Source organism: Blennius ocellaris (assembly GCF_963422515.1).
Source record: "Blennius ocellaris genome assembly, chromosome: 12".
In the NCBI taxonomy this organism is placed as follows: domain Eukaryota; kingdom Metazoa; phylum Chordata; class Actinopteri; order Blenniiformes; family Blenniidae; genus Blennius; species Blennius ocellaris.
The window spans coordinates 19,187,362-19,213,717 of record NC_137661.1 but is presented as its reverse complement, the minus strand read 5'-3'; the positions used below and the strand labels follow the sequence as shown (position 1 = coordinate 19,213,717).

Below are 26,356 nucleotides of genomic sequence, written 5' to 3'. Positions count from 1 at the left end.
TAGACAATATCCTGCCTCTGGGCATGCTTTGTCTCACTGAAACAGAAAGCTTGGCAAACCGTGATATGAGCAGCATAGGTGGAAAAGTTGTTTTAAATGGAGCCGGAAGATGATGAGGGATTGAAGAAAGTGAGCAGTCACAATGTGACGAACGCAGACCGATTGGAGAGGTTCAGCATTAATCTGCTCAACCGCATGGAGACGAATGTAATGTAAAGTTTGACAATGTTGAGCTTCACCTGAAGGCAGGAGGTCTGCCACCTTCTGTACTTTGACAGAAATGAACTGCAACACCTTTCGGTCCTGTGATTCTAATTGAGAGACGATACTGGAGAGCTGAGAAAACCACGAGCCACCACAGCTGTGACTCCTCTGCCCTTTCCTCTTACGTCCTTCAGCCCCGCTCATTTCTTCATCTTTTTCTCACATCCTCATGCACTCTTACCTGCCTGTCAGTCTTCCTAATCACCTGCTGAAAGTGCGACAGTTTCTAAAGCGACTTTCTTCTCCTCTGCTCTCAAAACTGTCGTTCTCACCTGTTCCCTTCTTGCAGACGTAGGGCAGGTTGTAGTTGCAGGGCACATCGTTCCACTTGCCGTTCTCATGCGCGATCATCACCACACAGTCTTCTCCTCCAGCAAAGAAGTTGTCTGGCTGGTTTTCGCGCCAGTTCTCATATTGCTGCAGTATCACACACAAAGAAATAAAGTAATGTAGTCGTGATAACTTTTATGGAGTAATAATGACAAAAAAAAAAGCTTCTGTTGGATGTTTCTGATTGGATTCAGTTGAATGTCTCTTTAAATGACTTTCTACATTTCTACTAATTTTATTCTCATTGTGTTACAGTATTTGATGTTAAATTCAAACGTGATGAAGAGGTCATACAGTAAAGTTAATTGCATGAGTTCACCAAAATAAATGTATGCTCCACTCATCATAGATCACTTTATATCAGTGCTGGGTGCTCTTTGTGGGCCACATACCTGCATTTTTTTATATGGTCTTCCAGCTCAAACATACTGGATTTTAATGACTGTATCAACATGAAGTCCAGCAAACAACCTGACAAAAAGCTTGCCATTGCAATCCGTGGCTGAAGCATTGTCAAAGCCATGCAGGACTATGACCCTAAGGTAGTGCCCAATTACTTTATATGCTATTCCATGTCATACAGCAGATGCTATATAAAACAATGGGAGTGCAACAAAAAAAAAGTGCAACATTAACGTGTCACTGCTCACAGGATTTAGCATGTGTACTTGTCATAACTCCCAGGAAATCTATATCTAGAAAACTGTAAGGGAAAGCAGCCAGTTGCTGATTTGCATCCATCTTTTGATCACTGAAGTCTCCAAGACCTCTGCAGAGTGACTGTCTAATCACAGACAAATCTCCTCCAGCCATTCACATATTTGTAACATAAACAGTTATAAACATATATTAATTATAAATGAGTGTGAGATATTGAAAGTTGTCATTATTATGTGAAAATGGGTATGGTGTTCACACATTACACTTTTTGTTTGAGCAATTTAACAGCTGTAAAAATCACACTAATCAAAAATCATAAAAATACAAGTCCATGCCAGGAATGCAAGATCAGTCATAGAGGAACGTTAAATCCTATGGCAGGGGTAGGGAACCCTGGTCCTTGAGAGCCGTCGTCCTGCACGTTTTCCATGTCTCCCTCCACAGAACGTTCTGATGTTTCATCACCACGTTCAGCACAAAGCCAGATAACGAGCTGCTCATTGCAATCAGCTGTGTTGAAGCAGGGAGACGTGCAAAACGCGCAGGGCTGCAACTCTCGAGGACCGGGGTTCACTTCCCCTGTCCTACGGGGATCAAGACATGACATTCAATTCCTCACCAGATCCATCTTGTCTGTCCACTGAAAGTCATCTTCAACTGTACGATCGTTCAGCCCAACCCAGGTGTTGTCGTGGCTCAGGCCTGAGTAAGAAGTAACATAGTTAGTGTTAACCCAGTTATTCAGACGAATGCCTGCTGACATAATAAATCAATTATCCCTTTAGGCTTCCCAAAGCTCCAGGCTAACAGACACCAAAAGACAACTCTTTAGCCAGTAAACTGACCATTCCAGCTAAAAATCAATAGAGTATTATTTAATATTACATACTGTATCGTGGTGCTTATTCAATATTGCAGCAGGTTTCACAGATGAAGCCTGACAGACATGCAGTGAGCTGGACTCAGTTGAAACATGAGCAGAAATGGAGATGTGCTGATTCTATCCGTAGTACGCTGGAGATGAGATTTTTGTTTTCTGTGAAAGGAATCTCCCTGGTGGTGTTTTGGGTTAATCTCATTTGTGTATGAGGGGATGTCTTCGTGTGTCTCCGATGGAGCGCGTGCATGTGCCTGCACACGGCGTATGTAATGGAATTTCAATCGTGGTGTATGTGATTAACATCATTACCAGGCCCATTAATCTTCCTAATGGCTCTGATCCTCTTATTGCAGGGGTGGAGACGTCCATTTTCGAGGCAATTAAACACACTTTTTGCTAACTGTGAGCATGTAGAAGAAAGATGAGAGCGAGATGGATGGCACTGTCCTGGCATCTGCCCGAGACAGAAGGTGGATTCGGGATTACAGGAGCTTGCTGCTGGTGATCTGGCCTTCTTACAATACAAATGGCTGTGGAGCACAGCCAAAGGGCAAAAAGCTACGACTGAGGAGATGAAGGTTTATGAAAGAAATAAATTTCAAAAGCAATGCTGAAAGGTTATTATCTTTGTTTTGTTAAAAAGCAATTTATGGAGCCAAATGTTTGAATCCTTGATGAACACATACGACCCAAGAAGCCTTAAAGCATAATGTGTCTTTCTTAGTTTCTCTTCCAAATATTCAAATTTGCAAATTCTTCAGAAAAAAAGAAAGAAAGAAAAAAACATAACACACCAGATGGTTTAGCTTTACTACACAGAACAGAAATCAGAAGAAAATAGGATCATTCAGACTATCAGAGCAAGATATCTGAGTATAAATATATATCAGTATTGGTAATTCACTTCCCTAGCACGTACCCACTTCAGGGAAGGAAATAGAAAAAATGCAAATAATTTTCATAAAATAACAAAGTCTCACCACTGCAGTCAAGTCATTTCTAAGCATTGTGACAGTTTCATTACTTTTACAGAAAACGTCATTTTAACTTAAATAGTTTTTAAATTGGATGCAACATCGATCTTAATGCGCCCACCTTTTTCAGTGCTTGCCTGCTGCCACTTGGCATTTCCTTGACTGGACACAAATGGAGTTACTCCAAACACTGCTCACCAGTTTCAAGACAAATCACATTCGAAACAAGAATATGATAGTTTATTAAATGTCCCGCCACAGACACTTACATCAGGAAACAGGAGCACCACTTCATTGCTTCAAATGGGGATATACATTTATTTAGCTGAGCAGACTCGACTCCTGGGGGTGTTTTTCAGCGGGGAGCGCAATAAACCTCTTCAAGGGCTGTTCACTGCTGAACCATGCAGACATATATCACTGAATTATGGAATACACATGAGGCAAAAGGTGCCATCACTGAGTGAGGTGATAATAAAACAGAGGGCTGGATATCAATCAACAGACACTAAAGGCTATGTGTAGGAGGTGAAGGCAGCCAGTACAGGGATTACTACTATGAAATCACTGCCATTATTTAAATCGAGACATGTCTTGTTTACATATATCTGGTGATTGCAAGTGTCACAAGGTATTTCTTCGCTACTGGAGGTAGCAACAGGTTTGATTTGACACAACGTTTAGAGTTTTTCTCAGGCAGTGTCTTCCACAGCGCTCCACAGATTCAGGGCCAACATTTGATAAGCCATAAGCTGAATTATGTTGGCTTCCCCCACTACATATTGGAATACAAAAATGTAATTAATTAATTACAACTTTGTGGAGTTCAGATTTCAATATGGCTGCATGCAGTGTGCACTGTGATTTATGTAGTTTTGTAGTACAGATATTTTTTCTTCAAGTTTTAATGACTGACGTTTGCAGCTCTGCAATAGTTTTGCCTGCAGGTATGAGGTTACAGTGTTTTTGCCAACAAAATATTTATTGCATTTTTATATATGTGGACATACGGAAAAACGCTCCGTTTGCATCTAAAGGGAGCGTAGGCGGAGATTTACGTCACAATTTGTGACATTATGTTTTTTCCAGGATTCTGATTGGCTATCATGGCTTCATGCTTCTCCTACAGGTTTGGCATGCTCATGGTAGCTCCAAACCAGGTATACAGTATATGCCAGTTTGTGTCAATGACATTTTTTTTTTTTTTTTGTTAAAGCAGAGGGGGAAACATCAGTTTTTGTAAACACCCAGGGACGCGTAAACGTGGTCTGAATTACAAGAATATGTCACCGTGAAGCTCATCAGAAACCTTGAAAAGGAGCCACTCAGTCCATTCAGGTGTGTTGAAGCAGGCACACAACAGGAGTTGCCACCTCTGAAAAGACTTCACTTTAGTGCATCACGTCTTTCGCTGCTACTCGCTTTCCTCCTCACCTCTGATGAAGTTTTGTTCAGCTGCACTGTGGATGCTGGCCAGGTGGCCGCTGTGCTCCCTGCAGTCTTTCTCGGCGTCCTCCCAGGTGTGTCTGCGGCTGAAGTATCTGTAGCAGTGGCCGTGAAACTTCCTCCATGTGTGCTCGCAGCCTTCCGTGTCTGCAGGTGGACGTTGAGGATTGGGAGAGAGGGGAAGATAATTGAAAAAGACAGCTATTAGCCAACTTAAAATGAATGTGGGGAGAAAAGTGTGGGTTTTTTAATTGTTGAGTGCCCACACTGTGCTGCCGAGGAAAGAGGTTTAGGATTAAAAAGAGAGAGACAATTATTCCTTTAGTATTTCTTTTTATATCCACACAAAGCAAGTTCCTCCTGTCTTAGCAAACAACATCTACATAATACCTTCCCCCTGCGTCCCTCTGATTCATCCTTTTTGTTTGCTGCCCTCTGTGGCACTGCACACTGGCTTCCATCCCTTCATCTCTGCTTCTGCGTCTTCTTTCTTTCTGTCTTTGATTTGACTTGGACTTTTAATCCACAGCAGAGGCAAGCCGGCGGTGAGACGGCTTAGTGAAAGGGCGTTTTAATCTATTCAAATGACAACAATCCTTAGAAATTGCTTCTAGTGTGCAGTGCTCGCTTGGTAATTAAGCCCTGTCACAGTCCTGTCAGCACAGTGACTATCCTTCCACCAATCCCCCCTACCCTCCCTCCCTCCTGCTCGCCCTTCATCTTTCTCATCTATTCCCCCCTCATCTCTCTGGGGGATAGCTGTGTGACTCTGCGTTGTGGTACGCAAATGTGATGGGTGTGTAGTTTCACACTCCATTCTTTGGAATTTCTATTTGGGCACAGGCGAGGGTGTGCATGCGTGTAAATGTATGTGCAGTTGATGCGGTTCAGGCTTGACCTGTCAGCTAAGACACCCCCAGTTTCCCCATATCTTCACCCTCTCTTGCACCCGCCCCTCCTCCCTTCCCAAAGTGTGGAGATCAGGGAAATGGCCTCAGCTTCTCCCCCAACAAATCTGAAGCGACACCAGTAAATTGGGCAGTGCAAATTGGGCCGTATGGGGCCCTGCTTAGTATGCAGAGTTGCAGTCTTGGTCATGGAAAGGAGGGGGAAAAGAGAGGACAGAAAAGGAGAGGAAACAAGCCCACTATGAAAGCTTTTTCATTCAGCGTTATGAAATACGGCCCCTTCGAGTCGGTGCTTTTCATACAGTTAAGCTACCTTTCAGTGGCCTGTTGTTCAAGGCCATTTCAGGTGCACTCTTGTGAATAAGCGATGACATAATTTCAACGAATTTAGTGGGTCATAGGGACACTTTCTCCTTGAGGGAAACCATATTTTGAGGTTTGGCAACACTCGGTATTTTGAGAAAGCGCCTGTTTATTAAGCTCAGATCTGAGTTTTCTCTCTAATGTGTCAAACTTCATTGTGTCAGTTCAGTGTCTGCTCACGTAATCATTGAATGGCTCCACTATGTGCAAAAGTGACAAACTCAATTACCGATCAAGAGCTGTGACGATGAGCAGTGAAGGAAAAGTGTCTTGCGTGCAAATCCCATAGCGTGCCCAGCATCCAGCAGGCAATAGCATGATGCAGTGCATTTGTGCTCAGTGGATCATTTTTTTGTCATGTCTCATACAATAAAGATAGCACTCTGTCATGCCAAACTTCACACGCTGATGAATGCATGTTGGCTGCATGTTGGACACAGACAGGCAGGAGGATGGAAAAAAAGAAAGAGTGCTTTGCATATGTCTGGCAAATTTATGACTACAAATGTCTGTCCACTTTTATCACTTGTTAATTTTGCAGTGTGTCTCGGCAACGCTTGGAATTCATCATACACGCACTGGCCTGGTTGACATGCATTCACTCGGCCTCGTATAACATGTCTGCAGGAAATGAACTCCCATAAAAGCACAGTCTATTGTCCCTGTTATGAGTTATATCAACCCAATTGAAATGTCAAATATACATTTGATTAATCAACAAATATGTCTGCATGTTACAATGTATCACGCAACTTTTGGGCAGGAACTGAGTTCTGGCACTTTTGCACACTTGCCAAAATTTTAACAATATTTAAATCTCATCCTCGCTCATCAAACATGGGTTTAAAGCTTATTAAGAGGGCAGAATGACTAACAGATAACTCACAGCAGATTAACTTCTGTGGTGGATTCAAGGAAGATCGACTGAGGGAAGACAAATGTGTCAAGACAAAAACCAACTCATATTTATTTATTTTGACATGGTGATGACTGTCATGATATGCATCATATATATATATATATATACAACAGGAATTTGCACCTCAAGAGACTATTTAAAGCAAAACCCAACAACAACTAAATAATATCGCTGATGGAGAATCTGCACAGGATATTTAGTTTGTTTTTAAAACATGGGGCTTCAATGTTAGTTTTAGTTAGTTTTAGTTTTCTGTTTTGCTCCTGTCTTTATTTGGTGAGGTGACGTCCACAAGCGCTGCTATAAGTTCCTCTCACACTGATTGTGCGAATGATGTAAATGCAAGCTATTGCTTCACTACCCTGCCTGCTCAAATTTCTTGTGGTAGACTGGGGATTTCAGCTGATGACCTCGAAATGCGCTAATGACAGAAAACCCAATTAGCCATTTTAACAGTTGCAGCCTCCTCTGGGCAGCTCAGTGGCTCTCTGCTCTGCTCTGCCCTGTTATTTCAAAGTGAGGAGAGCCTGGATTTAACATCACGTTTGGACTTTTTGTGCACACGTGATTCACATATAAGAAGAGATTTCTTCTCACTCGGCATTGTGGTGAAAAAGATACTTAAAATTCTGAATGTGTTTGTCAAGAGTAGGAACAGTGCAATAACTTAAAAAGGGGAAAAAATAATAATATAGTAAATACTGTATGGTGTGAAAGAGCCAATATATAAATCGAACAAAAATATTGATTATTTTTTGGGGATAAAACATTAACTTGTTTTATGCACAAACAACTTGTAATTGCATATAGATCATGATGTTTTGTGCTTTATTGCATTCAATCAAAAATATAATTTTAGATGAAAAACAAAACAATACATTGTAAATTGCTGAACTTCACTATATTATTTCTGCAAGGAATGCATTGTTGGCAGATTTTGGAGGCTTGGTTTCATACATTGGTTCTAATAAATACAAAACAGCAACACAAAACAAAGGCGTGATAAACAGCAGACAAGCAGGAAAAATGATTGGCCCGTCATTAATTTGAAAAAGGACATTCTGTTGATGTATTATCCATGGGCGAGAAACACAGGGCTGCCCAGCTAATAAGTTAAACTTGGCTTATGCTTTACTGCAGCACAACCCAGTGAAGCTCAATGTTCAATCGTACAAATGCAGTCATTTTGTCTCTTCTCACTGTTAACTTACTCTTTCCCTTAAACATTGGACCCGACAGCTACCTGCTCGATGTGTTTGCACAAATGACTGCTGGTACATTGTATTAGCATCAGCAGCGAGTCCAGTTTGGCTCACGAGGGTAGAGAGAGGGTTGTTATCTACAGAAACAGGGACAGGGCAGTCAGGATAGGTGTCACAGAGAGAATGAAAGGAACACACACAGATACACGCATGCAACTGCACACAAACACACGTTATAAATTAAACATTCACTCCTCTCATTGAGCCACACGCCCTCTTTCATGGGTAGCAGACTGGCAGTAAGCCCAGACACTGTGTTTAGAAGGCCAGCGCTGGCCCCATTAAAGCCTTAACCAATGGATTCAAAACAGTAGCCATCAACTACACACAAATACAGACCTGGTTGATTATACACAGGCCTCATACACACGTGTGGTGTCTCATTGAGATGAAAAAAAGTGAACTAAGTGAGCTACAGAGTGGGAGGACAGCAAAGAGAGCCCAAGAAATAAAGTTAAAGAGACCAGGACAGAACTGAGGAGAGAGAGAGAAAAAAGAGAGATCAAAAATAAACAGGCATGTTTTCTTCCCCTCAGATCTTCAACCTAGTCTCTGCTGATTTCTTCTCCCACACGCTGACAGTGAAGCTCAAAGCCCGACACCACATCAACCTCTTCAAATATTTAGACATTATTCAACTTGTCTTCTTTTTCTTGTGTCAGGCAGAGAGAGAGAGATAGAGATAGAGAGAGAGAGAGAGAGAGAGAGAGAGAGAGAGAGTAAAAGAGGTAGATGGGGGTTAACCTCAGTGCTTAAAATTCTCACTGACTTTAGTTAATGGCAGTTGGGAAATAAAAGGGCACACACTTCCAGCTGACTGATTGGGTCATTCATCCACATCACCAAGTGATATTTCTGCAGCTGGGCTCTTGTAGATCTTCTGAGTGATGAAAAAGACACGTGTTTGCCTTTGTGTGTTCTTTTGGTGTGTATGCGTGTGTGCATGCTGCCATTTTACCTCCCCATGTGACTGTTTGAAGGCTGACCGCTCAGTGTGCCATTTTCAAGAGAACATATGACAGAGAGAGAGAGAGAGAGAGAGAGAGAGAGAGAGAGAGAGAGAGAGAGAGAGAGAGAGAGAGAGAGAGAGAGAGAGAGAGAGGTGGGAATGTCACAATGTGTATGAGCAAACAATACAGGAATTGATACTCGTTATTAAGGGGGCAGAGCTGATTAATGGAACATTCTAATGCTGTGATTTTCACAATTAGCAGTAATGGATGTAATAGTATAAAAGTTACAAAGTGAATCATGAATGACTGATGCTCGTCTGCCACTGCACTCATTCAACATAATTATCCGGTGGACATGTCTTAACAGATTGATGGTGATGAAGGATGTTGAGGTAAAAAAAAAAAAAACAGGACATCACTGGACTTCACAGCAACGACACCAGAATTCACGCAGGTGGTACACATAATATGAGTGAGTTCTGTGTGCTATCGGCATGAGGAGTTGACAGCACAGACAATAACTTTTCATCTGTGTAGCCACCGTTTGCATCTTTGCCAGTGAGTGGGCCGGCAACGAGAAACGCATGCTTTCATCAGGTCCAGAGGGAGCAGCTCACTACGTCTGTGCAGCATTTGTAAGATCGATCATCCACATAATCAGCAAACTGGAGGTTAAAGTGACTGAAGCTGTAGCACTCCGAGAAGGAGACCTTGGTTTCACCTGAATCCAGAGGTGATGTGATTGAAGGCGCTGTGATCAGTGTAACGGGGGACAGAGGTGCAGTGAATAGCGAACACATTGACCTGCAGACTCAGAGGCTGCAGGGTGGTATTTATGTGCTGACTGAGACAAAACAATTCTATACTCGTGATACTACTGAATGTAAGCATTTGCAAAGTTGAATCTTGTGTCAAAGATAAGTATTTCAGTGGTGGCTGTTGGTAAATTTCTTTGGTGTTGCTCTTCAATTTCAGCCAGTGTTAACTTCATTTAAATATGGTGCGGTCCTCAGTGATGGACAATTTTAAACAGCCGGTGAATAGAGAGCACTTATTAAGATGACACTATTATCAACAGACTTGTAAACAAATACAAGCAGATGGGGATGGGGGTGGGGGTGGGGGTACCCTCTATTGGCAAGCTGCCACTGAAGTACAGTATTTGCATTTTTTTTTTCAATGTAATTTTAGGTGAATGTTGTTTTCTTCAGGACAGAAGGAAACCACTGAGCTATTTACACGGCCTATAACTCATATGCTGGCGGGGCACTTCTTCCCCTTGTCATAGTAATGTGAACTATAGATGTATAAATGCTTTAAGCAGGAACACTACGATCAAATGTTGAGATGTTGAGGATGACAGATCATAAAAAAATTGGACATTTATTAGCTCTGAAAACGGAATGTTAGATAATAGGAATATGGGGAATAGTCTATTTCTTTGACATAAATTCACACAACCTGATTTGTAGTACCCTTCTCTGACCACAAAGTCAATTAATATTGAATTAAATCTTTTGTGTCACACATTCTGTTTTTATACCGTGTGCTCCCTTCTCGGTTCACCACAGCAGATATGCGATCCATGTTCACTCAGTGGAGGACTCATAGTGGAGCCCCTGAGCAGATTCCTTCTTGCCTCCCTTAACCTCTTGGCCACTAATGCCCCGTATCACACTTCACTAACAAGAGGAATAAGTTCAAAACACTGAATGGCAAAAACGGCTAAAATGGGAGTGGATCAGGTGAGCAGTGTAATGTCTTCCATGAACCAAGGACAATGAATTAAATAGAGATCAGCGAGGGAAACAGAGGCTGACACTGATATATCCATGCTGAAGAAAAAACTGCCCTCACACTCAGCTGCCAGCTGCGTCATCTATCATGTTGACCCATGTTTGCTGAAGTGTATTGTTTTGGACCTTGTCAGACCTTTTGCCATGGGTGTCTGCTTTGGTGATTTTGGCGTGTGTGTGTGTGTGTGTGTGTGTGTGTGCGTGTGTGCGTGCATGCGTGCGTGTGTGTGTGTGTGTGTACAAGCGAGTTATTATTTTACGCCATTTCATTACGACATCTGAGAAAACACAAAGATGAACAAAATCAAGCCTAAAAAAGCTGCAGCTTTGTTGTTTGAACACAACGCAGAGATGTTGCATGAAGCTATCTGACGTTTGCATGCAAGCTGGAAAAAATATTGCCAGTCATGGAAAGAAAAGCTGAAAATGGCACAAGGATCAAACATCTGGTTGAACCAAAATACTTGTTCTGAAATATGTTTACCCCTAAATCAACACATATTCTAATTCAGACAATTAGCCAATAAAGTGCGTGTTTTTGTTGCTCTCTCACTGGAAAAGACTCTGTTGCAGGATGCAGTTGTCTTGTTCAATAAAAACAAAACAAGTTTCTGAAACGGTTGTTGTAAAAGTTTTTTGTGTGTCAGCAATGAATTGTACGAAGACAACAAATAAAGGACAAGAACGTGCAACAGCTTGTGTAGGCCTTCAAAACTTTGCCGTGCGAGCACAATCTCCTCAGTAATCGGCAGAACAGAAAGCCTTTCTCAAATCTCAAAGTCCTCTTTTACATACCTCCATCACAATAACTCTTTATCACAAGTTGGAGAAATATAAACTCTTCCCTCTTCTTCCATCTTTTTTCCCTTTTGATCTTTTGTAACACTTTTCTCGGCTTCTTCCTGTTTCCACCCACCCTTTCTTCATGGGGTTGTTCTCATCTGAATGATCTTTCTTCTATGAGGGAGAGGAAGTTGCTGCAGGAACATTGTCCAATTAAGCACTCTTGATTTGCGAGGCTTTACTCTTTGACGAAAAGAATTTACACGTTTTGAACACTAAAAGCAATTTGGGTGAAAGAAAGTGATTTGCTGTTTCTTTATTCAAAATGCCTCTTCCCAACTAGAGAATAAGGGAAATAAATGTCTTTGTGTGTATGCTTCTGTTAACTGCACCTGCACCTGAGTTTCTTTCTGTGAGTGACTCCAGCAGGCAGCCTTGGGCTCCCTCTCTTCTCAGTCTTGGCACGTGTCCCTTTCAATATGTTTTTAGAACACATGAATCTTCATTAGATTTAATAGGCTCTAAAGACCCGCAGGATGCACCAAATCTAATTTTGAGCTGCATTTTTATTGCTGAGGTTGTCAGTTGAGTTGGCGATGTCGACATAGTCAGAGACAGACCAGAGAAGCATTACAACAAGCCTTGTCAAGTCGGGTGCCTTCCTTCTCAACTCTGAGATCTAATGCTGAGTCACAATGCCACTCAGAGAGAACAGTACTTTGCAGAAGCAAAAACCAAAACGCAAATCAGAGGTGGTGAAACACGGGCGTAGTCAAGTTGCTCTGCGTGCAGTATGACGACACAAACTTGGCATGACATATATAATTGAACGATGGGATTTCAAGAATGGTCACCACTTGCCAAAATGCAATGACACGATAAGGGCGCAGAGGATTGTGACGCTCAAAACTTGGCCCAAGCCCAAATGAGTGGATCCTTTCAGGTGTATCACGAAAGCAGTTCACTGTTTCAGTGGAAACGAGCCTAAACAAATTACACTCTTGAGACTTTCAGGTAAAGAGGGTGTCTTTAATCAGAGCCGGGTTGGTGCCCAAAAAAAGCAATCTACAAAACCCAACAAATCAAGACCAGCAGTGCAGGGAACAAAAGAGAACTCTTGGCAGAAGGAGAACGCCCAGACTCAGAGCAGAAAACTCACACAAGAGACATCAAGAATGCACCGGGGACTGAGGCAAACTGGGAAATAACAAATACTAACACACAAGCTATACAGACCTGGGGAAAGAAGAAAAATGTACAACTCAGGGTAAGGGTTCAGCTAATAAAAAGAAGGAAACACGAGGACCACATACACCCACAATGAGAAAAACCTGGGAAGTGAAATTACAGAAAGGTGGATTCTGCATCTCAAGTCACCCACTAAACTAATAACATATGTTATATACTGCACACAGCATGGTACTTTCATAATGAGATCAATTAAACTTACTTTTTGCTCAGTCAGGTAAATTGACTTGACTTAAATGGCACATTTTTACTGCTTCAGCAGTCTCAGCACAGTTTGTGATCAGTCACATTCACACATCAATTGTCATGTACAAAGGCTCTGTACACCACTGGGAGCAATTCAGGGTTCAGCATCGGGCCCAAGGACACTTTGACACATGGACAAGTGGAGATGGCTACAGGTGTAAATAATACCATATCTGATCCCTGGTTCAAGTCTGGCTTTGCAGTTTTTTTGTGTGGAAGGTGTATGTTTGGCTGTGCATGGATGGGTTTTCTAAAGATACTCCAGTCTCCTCCCACAGTCTAAAACAATGAGCATCAGTGTAAATGGTGAGTCTAAAATGGCCCTTTGGTGTGAGTGTGATTATGCATGAGTGTCTGTCTTTGTGTTGACTCTGCGCTGGAGTGGCAATCTAGTTCAGAAAGCAACCTGCCTCCATCAACACTCACTTGGGATTTCGTCCAGTCCCCTGTGAACCAAGATGGGTAAAGACGTATACAGGATGGATTTATATCCTTCTCAAAGACAGGAATACCTGTCTGATGAGTGGAGGTAACCAAATTAAAAGATTTTTAGCATCACTCTGTTGCCAACACTTGTTTCCCTGGTACAGAATTTGGTTGGTTCTGACACCACATTCCACATCGGTGTCAGTTGGTAATGCATCAATTTATAGAGAATATAAAGACAGGTTAAATTTTGGTTCAATACACCGTAGCATAAAAAAACCCTTATATTGGGCATTGTAGGAATTTCCTATTTGTTTTTTCCGCCAAATGCATACCCTCCTCCACCTTCTTTCCTGCTTAATTCACATGGGCTCATTATGGCAGCATGAAGAGCAAAGAAGCCCACATTTTCATGCCACTTGCAACTTCATCCAGATCCTTTTTTTTTTTTCCGGATGGGAATGTCCAAGCTGCTCCCAGACCAACAGAGAGATATAATCTCTCCAGCCGGTCCGGGTCCAAGTTCTGGGTATCCTTTCAGTTATCAATGTCTGGTACCCTTCCAATGGGAAGCAACCAGGGAGCATCCTGATCAGATGCCCAAACAATCTTAATTGCCTCATCTTAATGCTGGAGGAGCAGTTGCTCTACTTTGAGTGTCCCGTAGATGAACAATCTCCTCACTCTGTCACGAAGACTGTCCACCCCCCTGCAGACAAAACTAATTTCAGCTACTTGCATCCATGATCTCATTTTTGGGTAATGACCAAAACTCCACGTCCATAGATGATACTGGGAATGGAACTAGTACACAGTTCTACACATGAAAACAACATCAGGTTGTTTTCTTGATAGCCTATACTACACTAGACTAGATTATATTAGATGTTTTATTTGTCACCGTAAAATGCAGCGATGGTCCACCAGGCTCTACGAATGCAAAAACATTTTTAAATTTGCAAAGGGTGTAAAACACAAAAGAAAACCAATAAAACAATAGAACAAAACATAAGTAGGTGAAACTATAGTATATAAGAACCATAACCAGGCAGAATCCCACACTACTATGGCATGCATATTGTGAAAAAGGCGGCGGATGTGCACAAGTGAGGATGTGCCTCCACACAGAGAATAAGCAATCTGTATGATGTGCAAAAGTGCAATACTGCAGTACAAACAAATACGCGTCTATTGTCTCTATTTGTGAGGTGCTGACTGGAGGTCAGAGTTCACAGTCCTGACAGCTTAAGGAAAGAAGCTCCTCACGAATCCCTCTGTTTTCGCCTCAAGGCGAAGGCGTCGGCCAGAGCGCAGCCACTCGAACACCTTGTTTTCATGTTTTCAGCTTTTCTGTCATTTCGGTGTAAATGGACATCTAATTCAAAATGCTGTCATCTAAAAACAACGCTTTTCAGAGACAAGAATGCAAAAACGATGTGTATTGACTTGAAATCACTATCATGTAAACAGGGCCTTAATCGGGGATAAACAGGGATGTTAAATTTTATGAGTAAATTTCATCTAACCCCAGGGCCTTGCCAACGAGAAGCAGTTTATGACAGTTTAAAAAAAATGACCTCCTTTCCATTTTGAAATTATGTTTTCGGCACTATTTGTACAAAGAGGATTTAGTTGATATATATTACACCCACTTTTCACAGCATACTCAACATATTCCATTTCAGTTGCTGACAGTTTTCTTGGAGATTCTGGTGTTTTTCTGGGAGCAGTAATGTAGCTGCACACTGTTGGCCTCCAGCAGAGATGAGGAAGAGGCTCCAAGGATTTAGTAAGCTTCCTTCTTTCTCACCCCCTCAGTCCTCCCCCCCAGATTTTTATTCACTTTCAGTTCAGCTCCAAATGATTCCCTTCGGTACCCACAACAGGTTTCGGACAACTTTTTTTCACTCAGCAATACTCTCCAAGTCACCGCCTCTGTAAGTCGACTTTGATGTTAGTAACATTGCAGGGAGTTTTTTCCTCATCGGTAAGGAAAGACTGCAGAAGAGACCATTCAAAAATAATAAAAACTGCATGGGACGACGTATCAAAGTCCTTCGATGTACATTATAAATCTTACTTCACATCCAGAAAGTTATCAAAAAACTCAAATGCCATGAGAACTAAAAAGTGTTATTTGTGATGACAATTCAACGGACAGTGCGTCGAATCATTTCACGAGCAATGGACGATCTAATGGAATGGCACACCTGACCCCTGTCCACTTCACACTGATCGCTCGTTTCCCCTCTGATCCGAGCCATGGAGTCGAATTGAGCTAATACTAAAACTAATGAGTTGGTGAATGACACGTTGCAGCTAAAAGCTCCAGCGCCACCCCACACTGCTACACAAGAAAAGAAAGATAAAGAAATAATAACACATTTCAAAAGAGAGGTGGATGAAACAAGAGGTCAAATCAGGGTCAGCAACTTGCAACTCCACAATGAAAACAAAATAAGCACAAACTGTCATTATTCAATCTATTTAATGCCATTTATAATAACATAACACATCAAGTGAAGAATGCAATTCTATCATTTAATAGGAAAAATTGTTGTCCAAGGGAATGAAGAAATGAGGGACTATTTATTGAAGGTGTTTGCGCAACTAAACTCAGGAGGAAAGGTTATCATACGGAAGACAGGAGAAACAGACCAGTAAGACCAGCATGACTTCTTCCATGGCATTTATGAAGATAAAGAATATTAAATGTTCAATGGTAGGACTACTACTTTGGAGCTAAATGTCAAGTTAAAGTAATAACAACATTATACAAGGACAAATGAAAATTGGAAAGCTGTTTTGGAAAATCACAGAGGCAAAGAAAATGAATGACCATCAATCACATCATTTCATAAGCTTTATAAAAGCAGAAGTCAATTTGTCACATTTCCCTCTGTATCATAATGTGTTTTAAAGCAAAAATCTTTCATTGTGACACATATAAATCTACTGGTGTTAAAGTATGTTAAAGGAGTGTTCATGATTGCTGCAGTTTGTAACTGTTTTGGGTAAATTTGTTATATACGAGACACAAAGTAGTTGAATTGTGTCGCTATAAATATATAGATTTGCAGAGTGACTTCTGTGAGAATTGTTTTCTGTTCAGAATTTGCACTTGCACCAACAGATTCACACTAATATTGAAGAAAAGGTACCTTTTGCAATTTAATACAGTCAAGTTTACAGTCACACTGGCATTTTTAATGGAGGACCAAAAGATTTATTCTGTGACATAGCTTTGACAGAAATGCTCTGTGCTTGGCTAGCTGGATTATTGCAGTGGTATTTTTACCAGCTCAGAACTCACCACTGCTTTGAAATATATAATAAAGGAGTCAAAACAGCAGCAGGAAGTTGAGTATGTCAATTATGATTGGCTGCCTGCATACAGCCTTTCTGAAGTCAGTCACGACTTGTGTTTGATCTGTTTAGACAGCTTCGGTTGATATTTTGATCACAGGTCCATCAACCTTTTGTAGAACTACTTGAGGGTTTGTTTGGAAACTAGCCAGGACCTTGTGTTAGCGAGTTTGTTGGATTTGCGCCTGAGTTTGACTGACAGCAGTCACAGTTCCATAAATGGACGATACTAATGCAATCATTTTAAGAGGCTTCTTATTCAGACTCTTAAATATGAGAATTTAGGAATTTGTTTTCAATTAACAGGAGACCATTTTGCTCCAGTCTTTTGGGGGTGAGTAGTTCAGTGCACACAGCAAAACTTTATTACTTCAAGTAAATTACCTTCAATGTAAGAAACAGGGAGTGCACATGTTAATGCAGGTGAAAAGGTCAGCGATGACAGGTTAATGGGTTATAGTGTGAAAGTGATAAAACGGTGTATAGTTACAGAGTGACTAAAGGAAGCACTTCCTGCCGCTGTTAGTCGGCCCAGGCTGCTCTGCTCCTCATTAGTCTCACTGTGTAGGTGAAACTACATCGTCTGCCGCCTGCCTCCAGTTAGCTGCACTGGCGTTGCTGCTGGCATCGGCATATGCAAAAGTCTTAGTATCTGTTTGCCCCAGATTCACCCGCCATCCTCTTTGGAGGAGGAGGTTTTGTGCTCTACTTTGCATTCCCGTGATGCTGTGTAGGTTTTTCTTTTTTCTTTTTCTTTTCCTGTCAAAAGATAACTTAGTGTTGAACATACTTCTGAGTATCACTTTGGAGTATAAAGCCTGAGATCAACTTATGGGAGTCAGAATACCTTGATGAGACAAAAACAGCTGTCCCAAGTCTTACAGGTTGGATACATTTTAATTAAGAATTATGTTAATATCCAGGCTTGTTCGAGCACGATATGTAACGACAACTCAAAATGTATCAATGACCCACATTGTTGTAACATATAATGTAATAAAACCTGAAATATGATAACTTGTCAATAATGTAACAAAAGTGCTAAGCCTGAAATGTCCTTAAAATTTTTTTACTAAAACCCAAAATGCAATAACTGGTCAAAAATGTAAAAAGATTGAAATATGATCTTAATAGGTTTGCTTTTGCATCATTTTGTACTGATGATTGGAGAAATAGACAACAGATTGAACGTTTTTAAGTTCAGTGTCTTTTTATATTATTAACCACTTGTTACATTTTGGTTTTATTACTTATTTTTAAAATTTCAATTAGGGCTCAGCACTTTTGTCACATAATCAACCAGTGATTACATTTTAGTTTTTATTACATCGTATTTTATAACAATTCATATTTGGTCAATGTTACATGTCAGGCTCTCACAGGGTTAGATTGAAATGTATATATATATATATATATATATATATATATATATATATATATATATATATATATACATATATATATATATATATATATTAATGAATTGGCACAACAAAAGCAGAGCCCCCTCCTTGCCAGACAGTGTGTGCATGTATACTATTTGTGTGTGGGTGTATATGCCAACGAGCTGTCTTGCCTTGACAATTTGACTCATGTACAATTTGTATTGGATTTTTTTGTGAAGTTCTGTTATCTGAATAGTTTTTGATGGATGTCCCAATCTCTACAATCTGCACACACACTTGGATGGTAAACCCATTGGCTTGCTTGCTTGTGTTGTCACACAACGGCCACCAGTCAGACATACAATGAACAGCTGGGATCGCTCACATCTCTCCAAGAACAATGTAGAGAATATTAATGATCAGATATATAAAAAAAAAAATCCAAAGTATAAGTTTAGCATTGCATCAACCATAATACTGAAAGATACTTGAAGATAGCTAAGCAGCAGGAATTATTTAGCTAAACAATACTTAGATGTTTTGTTTTTTTTCAATTTGTAGAATATGTGTTCTGGTAGGAAACAGTGAGCCAAGAAAGGATTTCCAGTGAAACAGATTGCAATTTCACTGAATCTACACGTTACTTCACAACACAGTAATTTCACTGCTCTGAGTCATAACGTCTCGCTGTCAACTCAGCTGATGTTTACAAACGGAAAGAAAATACATTTTTGATGCTTGGTGGGGTGAGATGCTTGTTTGTCAGTGTTTCTCAAATAATGTGCCACAACTGGAAAACAGAAGAAAGAGAAACACGTCAATAAATGTCTGTATACGTTAAGACTCACCTATTTGAGAAAGTTTAAACTACAATCTTGAGGAATAAAGAATGTATTATGTCAAAAAGATGTTTCAAAGGGAGAAACGAGTGTGTTTGTGTGCGTGCGTGTGTGTGTGTGTGTTTGTGTGTTTGACAGTAGATGAGTGAAGATCTTTTAGTTGTCTGCAACTTCACAGCACGCAGAAGATCATCCTGTAATCTCACATGAAGAAGCACGCACGCATGCACTCATATTACTTATTGTGTTCTGATGCCTTTTAGTGCAAGAACATAGTAATCCTCTGTATGGGTACTTCTTTTCGTGTACACACAAGCACACACGCAAGCTTTCATGCCTGTACACAGGAACACACACGCGGAATCATGCAGGCACGCACACACACACACTTGCAAAGAGTAACAAAGCCTCCCATGGAGCACAAGAGATGAGACGTACAAAAAAGATGCATGAAGTGCAGGGAATGACAGCAGAAAGGTAAAGGGGGAGAGAGAGAGAAGAGGATAAAAAGAGATGGCAACATGAAACAGAGGTGTCGAAAGTAGTGGAAAGGCAAAGCAACAAATCCGCACTCTCAGCTTCACACATTACGCCGTCTTTCTCCCTCGAAGGACGGAGGGGGAAGAATCGCAGAGTGAACGACGGATAAGAAGAAGACTGCAGGAAAGGAGCTGATGAGTGCGGAAAGCTTTTTCCGTCACTTTTCACTTCTGTCAGGCTGGGTAAGATTTGATTTCTGCCTCCTCCGATTGGGCTGCATGCCCCCACCCCTAAATACCCCCCCCGTTGCGACTCTCTGATCACAACTGCCTATTCTTCTCAGCAAATATCTTTTCATCACTAATAACAACTAAACGCTGCACAAGAATTAATTGTTAGACAATCAGATAACAAATGCTGCAAGTCCTTTATCAGAGAATCTCCACTCTTTAGCTCCACAGAGAGAAAAAAACAAAGGGAAAGAAAAAAAATAAAGAGACCTGAACTGTAAATAAAATTGTTAGTAGCAGACCATTTCTTTCACTCCCAGTACATTCAGTGAAGGACTTCAGCCCTGTCAACTCACTATTATTGACTCTCTGATGGGATCACCATGGTAACAGGCCGAAGGGAGCCTGCAGTGGACCAGATCTACCCTGTAAGCTCACAACTCATAGATCTGAACCCCCCCCCCCCACACACACACACACACACACGCACACACACACACAAACTCAACACACAACACACAACACACCATGCACGAAAGAAGAAAAACTGAATCCTTGCAGTGAGACAGGGACCAATTGGATGACATTTAAATGGGTGGAAGCCTCGGTGGAACAAATGAGTTCATTTCTGTCACTCCTGTCGCAGATCAGACCTCCCTCAAGATATCAAACTGAGATCACGCTGAAACGGCAGAGCGATGCCTGTTGCAAATTGTACTTTTCACAGCCGATTCCTACGTCGCTGCCAGCGCAGAGTGACACAAGATAAAAGCGAACGGAAAACACAGACTTTAGATTTACACAAGCGGCCCTGCTGCTCCCAATCAGCCTTGAAGGCGGCGGCGTAGCGGGAGAGGAAATGCACATACGGCTGCAGCGCATGTCAAATGAGAGTCTCGCTCAGGTGATATATCTGTATGTGTTTGTTTTGGGTAAAGAACGGAAAAGGGGAGAGAAAAAATAACCCAACTTTATACGGCAAACATATAATATTGAAGACTAGTTTAGTCCTTATTTATGACACTCTAAAAGCTGTGTGAAGTGTTTCTACGTGTTATTTTTTAAATAACTAGCCCTGCTTTAAAAAAAAAAAAAAAAAGCTGTGCATTTTTATGATAGCTTTAAACTATGACTCACATATGTTCAGCTCTTCTCTTTTGTTTGTATATTCATGATCTGCATCGCAGGAGGGCCATAAATATCAAGGCAATAGTCATGACCACAGGGAAACGGTAAACGGCAGTTACCAAAGTAACATTTGCTCTAGTGGAAGATAAAACTGGGCAGCTTAAGAGATAATGAGAATCTGGAGGACAGTATGATTAAAGGGGCACTCGAGCAATTTAGTACTGAACCTCAATGGAGTCACTGGACTTTTAACTATTCAGCCACAGAGGAGAGTCATCAAAACGGAGCCAGCAAAGACCTGACTCAATTTAGAGACCAAATATGGGTCAAGCTCTGAGATCACATAATCTTACATAATAATGCAGTTCATGACAGTGGCAGATGGCCTTGTATACAAAAAATGTTTGTACCTTCATCAAAAACAACCTGTATTTTATAAGGACTAAAAGGCGTTAACAGAGGATATGATAATGACTCAAAGAGTTCATTAGATTATGAGCCACTAAATCAAACTATGAATACTGCAGTATTTGAAACTATCATTAGTGATCTTAAAGCATGCTCACTGAGGAAGCAAGAGGTCTTTTTTTTTTTTTTTTTAAATTTTGCAAGCAAAATAATAATGATATACTAAAATATCAAGCACACACGATCATTGAAGAAATAATAATTAACATGTCAGGAAAGGGATTTGAATGCAATGATCTTTTATCTCAGTAAGTCAGATGAAAAACATTTGATGTTTACAGCAGATTTCAGGCACGGAAATGGAAGAAAAACAACAAACTGAACATGAAACAATGAAGCTATTCAACAAGCTAATTGGAGAAGAAATGTGACTGTCGGTAAAGTTAATTTGTGCCAATTTAGGTGTCAAACTGCTGAAATCCAGTAAACAACCTCAAGTGTGGAGCTGATTTGAAAATCTTTTTTTTTTTTAACTCTTGGTAACATGAGATCTTTTATTTTTCTGTCAAAAGTCCTGCTACAGTTTCTGCAGCATTTAATACTTCCTGCTCAGTATGTGTCATCCACCTCAGTCTGTCCGTTCTGTATTGATCGCTCTGCCCTCAGAGTCCCAGATCGGACCAAACTGAGCAGGAAAAACCAGAGGGAGACACTGGCAGCCAGATCCATTTATTAAAAAAAAAAAAAAAAGCTAGACATTTAAAGCCACAACCCTTGAGAGCTAAGGGGTCAGAGGTCAAGTTGGACTTGCAGAACTTGGCTGGGTTATATTTAATTTAGCATCAGTCCAGATGTGTAAGCCTCTTCCACCTCCGAAACTGGTACTACCTTCTAAAATCTCTGCAGGCTTTAAAATATTAATGGTGGTATTTTTTTTGTGCTCTCATCTTTTAAAAGGTGCGCAGCGGTTTGAATTATTCAATCATTGCAAGTTAGAAACAAAAATCACACTTTTATTCAAATCTTACTGTGTTCACAAGACTTTTCTGAGACTGTAGACTTTAAACAATACCGAGACTGAGACATATGCACGTTATTGGTGCATCACATCTATATTTCTTTAGCAGTTTACATTGTAGCATATATAAATATTACTGAATTACTGACATACATCAAACTGTGAAGACTGTCATCTGATAGTTATCAAAACAAGTTACACTGTAAGCTGCAATATATCTTGATATTTACTTCTTTGCTATACATTTGAGCCTGTTTTAATTTTTGCTTTTGTGTTGTATCTTCTCATTGTCATTGCCATTATTCTTGTTATCCACATCCTACATTTGTGATCATTTTCATGTTTATTGATATGAAGAACTTTGAGTGACGTTCATATATGATCAATCATTTTTGTAAGAAAGAAAGAGGGTCATTATAAAAAAGCTTATGCAAACTGATTGCCTCTGTGTATATTTTCACATTGAGTGTAACAGGGCTTTAGTTTCTTTGAAGATCACATTTGATGGTTGAGGACAGTCTCTGTAAATTTGTTAGCTATAATGTTTTCATGCATACGTAAGGACCTGAAACCAAAAAAACTGTCAACAGCAGCCCAGAAGTCCAGTTCTAGAGAGATGTTCCTGAGATATCTCGTAGCAGAGAATGAAGGAGATTCTTTAGCTTCATGCAATCAACAGCCTCACCACCAAGTAAACCCACAAAATGGTCACCTTGAAAGTGTGTTATTTGCTTTGTTTCTGTAATTATTATTAAATCAGTGTCATTTAACAAAAAATTTTATAAAATTAAATTATGCCAAATATACGTAAGTAATGGCTGATATAAGTCATTTGTGGCATTTTTTTCTGTCTTCAACATGCATGCTATTACAACCCCTAACAATGTGGCTAAGTATTCTGATTTTGGTGACTCAAATTAAAACACTATGATCCTCAGTAAAGACATTGGAAATATAGTAGTTACTTCAATGGAACTGGGGATTGTTTCACATCCAAATGGAAGCAAGGGGGCGGTGTTGCGTGACGTGGAGAGGAGTAAGGGGGCGGTGTTAAGGGGCGTGATGGTTATACATTAGGAAGGAGGAAGAGAGCACCAGGTGACGCATTGTTTTGTGAAAACTGCTGGAAGTACCTCGACTCCTCCGTCTTGTCTTTCTGACTCATAATGGAAATGTTTCAATCAAAGTTTTAGTAAATTTTACACTTAACATTATTATGCTGCAGCCCAAAATGAACCCTCTGGCATACTGGTTATGGCCCCAAGTGATAAAAACCAATGCTTTAAAAACATGATGTATTTGACTGAATGTAGTGATCTCTATTTTAGATGCAAAACATCATCTTCATGTACATCAAGCAGATGCTTTTAATCAAAACAACATATATCTGAGAGTAAGACAAACACATGCACGTTAAAAGCCGGGAGACAACAACAAATCCAAATGCCCTGAGGTAAGTTCCAGTCCAGCATTATGCAGTTGATGAGTGAGTAAATAAAACAAGCTTCAGTCAAATGGATTGCTTTTCAAACAAAGCTGCCATGTGAAATTCATCCCTCATTACAACAAATCATATAAAATAGATGTAAAATGCTCTTCACCACCTTTACACCAGGCAACTTAGGCATTCAGTAAAAATAATCTCTTAATCAAGTGACATGACAGAGGCATAGAGAATCAGCTTTATATACGCCACTAAATGAAACCAATACTCTTCACTTTGAATGTCCTGCATTATGCTCTTTTGTTTTTCTTAATGCATTTTTAAGTATTTCATGCAGATTCTTAGACTAGACAATCCATTCAAGAATTTCCTACTAGGACTAATTGAGTAATTTTATTCTATTCTATTCTATTCTATGATGAAATCTGGGCAACTCTGGACATGAATTGGGGGTAAAAATGCATTCAAAGTGTACCAGCAGCTGTGAGCAAGCCTCAGTATTGTTTTGTTGTGACACATTGACCATGTTTCCATGTAACATGCACAGTTTGTGAACACCCTCCTTCACAGCCCCCCTTCCACATGGGAATTCCCATAATGAGAGACAAAACCAGCTGGACGCAGGTGTTCTGTCTAAAGTCGATACATTATTCCAGAGGGCTTCCCTCTCTCCCCTCCTCCTCCTTTTTCCAGCTCTTTGTCTACATTCACATCCTCACCCCCTGGTTTTCTGTGCCCCTCTGTCTCCATCTACACATCCTCATTAACTCTGTCTTTCGAAATGTGGATGTTTTTATCCACCATTCCCCACCTCCTGTTCTTCGGGTATATACTTATTCTCCGGCGCCAGATCCTCATGCTTGTCCGCCGCGTCTTCCATGCTCTTCATTTTCTCTCCACCTCTCCACCTGTCACTTCACTTCTTCACCTTCCTCATCTCGTATTTTTATCTCACCCTCACCATCTCCATCCTTACTCCTTTAGTTTCTGGCTTCAGTTGTTTTCTCACATTCAGTCAGCCGCCTCCTTAACCTCCTCTTTGTCCTCCATTCTCTGGGAACACCCAACATACACCCCTTTTACTGGAACGAATCGAATTCAGCAGCACAACCTTCCACACTCGTACCTTTTTCGCAAGTGGCTCCACCATAGCTGGGCAGACAAAGGCACACAAAGGAATTGATCTCATCAATGCAGGTTCCTCCATTCTGGCATGGATTGGACTGGCAGTCGTCAATGTCTGGTGAGAGAGAAGAGATGGAGGGAGTGAGTCTGGATAGATAGACACACACACACACACATATAGTTGCCTTTGGCTATACACAAACGCCACTTTCCGAAAGGCTACTTCTTAAAACTACCTGCCACAGCTTGTTACCTAAAAAGCCCCTGAGAGATCAAACTTGTGAAGAGATTAGAGGTGTTCCTGAGAAAGTTATAATTAACGCGAATTGATTGAACTTCATCAGTGAGTGGTTTGGGATGCACTGAAGCGAATGATGCTAATTGCAATGTGTTTGCAGGACGTGCTGCAGTTCTGCTGTCAAACTTTCGCCGCAAGAAATGAGCAGTGTGAGATAGGAAGAGAAAGAGATAGAGCGGAGTGAGAGAGACATGAAGATCAGAGACAAACAATATTCACTTAAGGATGAGCTTCCATCCTCAACAACACGTGCTCCCACACAAAGGCACCAGTTGTCTTGCTAGCAGCAATGAAACAAAAACACATACACGGATCCAATTCTCTTGGATAATATCAAAAGCAATCTTAAATTCTTGTGAACAAATGCAAATCCACATACATATTTTGCAGAGGCGTTTGAGGGGTGAGAGTTCTCTTCATGTTGAAAAAAAAAATGGCAACTGTATTTTTCTGGACGATCAGGGCCTGGGGGGTAAAAATCATTAAAACTGCAGCTGGTATTCCACAATCCTCTGCCATCACAACAATGCGAGAGTCCCTGGGGCTCTGACAAGAGGTCACGGGAGGTGAAAGGGAGGTGAAGGGAGAAGATGGAGGTAGGAGTAAGCCTGAAATGTATCAGGAAAGATGCAGGGATGAAGATCAGCTTGAAAAAAAAGAAATTCAAGAGAGGCAAGAGTTACAAACAGGAGGTGTTGAAACAAGAGTGGGTGGAGAAATACAGATGAGAAATGATACAAGTCGGGGAGTTGGCAACTTTCAGTATTGGATTATAGCGGCTTTGCAGGCAGACAGCGTTTGTGGCGGAAGAGTCTGTTTGGATAAACAGCATGACAGCTTCATCGCTATAGTGCCCCGCTTTGTGCTGGCTGATATCAAAAGCTGAATTTGATGCAGGAGGTAGGGACCCTGACGGAGGAGTGGGAATGAGATGCTTGGTTTAGTGTAACGCTGGATATCCCTGTAAAACTGTCTTTGTGTGTGCGTTGACTCATCGGGAGGAAAAGTAAAATACAATAAGAGAATAAAACTGCAAAGCAGAGATAACCAGGGCGCAAACACTGCACGCCGTGAGCTGTGAGTTTGGGTCAAAACATCAGAAGAAGTGGGTGCAAATTGTAAAGACTAGGAAAAAAAAGCAAATGTTCAATAACTGCTCCACCCCCCCTTAAATATA

The 26,356-nt window shown here is 40.8% G+C and overlaps 1 protein-coding gene across 1 annotated transcript in view; it reads right to left on the bottom strand.

Annotated features, from left to right (window-relative positions):
- The window catches only part of ncanb (neurocan b), a gene marked incomplete at its 3' end in the record, with an annotated part of 120,943 nt that overhangs the window by 14,431 nt on the left and 80,156 nt on the right, over positions 1 to 26,356 (bottom strand). The window contains exons 10-13 of the mRNA XM_080506282.1: positions 24,883 to 24,996; positions 4,543 to 4,701; positions 1,874 to 1,956; positions 537 to 681 (exon numbers count right to left, since the gene is read on the bottom strand). Of these exons, the coding sequence (XP_080362408.1) occupies positions 537 to 681; positions 1,874 to 1,956; positions 4,543 to 4,701; positions 24,883 to 24,996 (501 nt within the window). The remainder of the gene's footprint in view (positions 1 to 536; positions 682 to 1,873; positions 1,957 to 4,542; positions 4,702 to 24,882; positions 24,997 to 26,356) is intronic.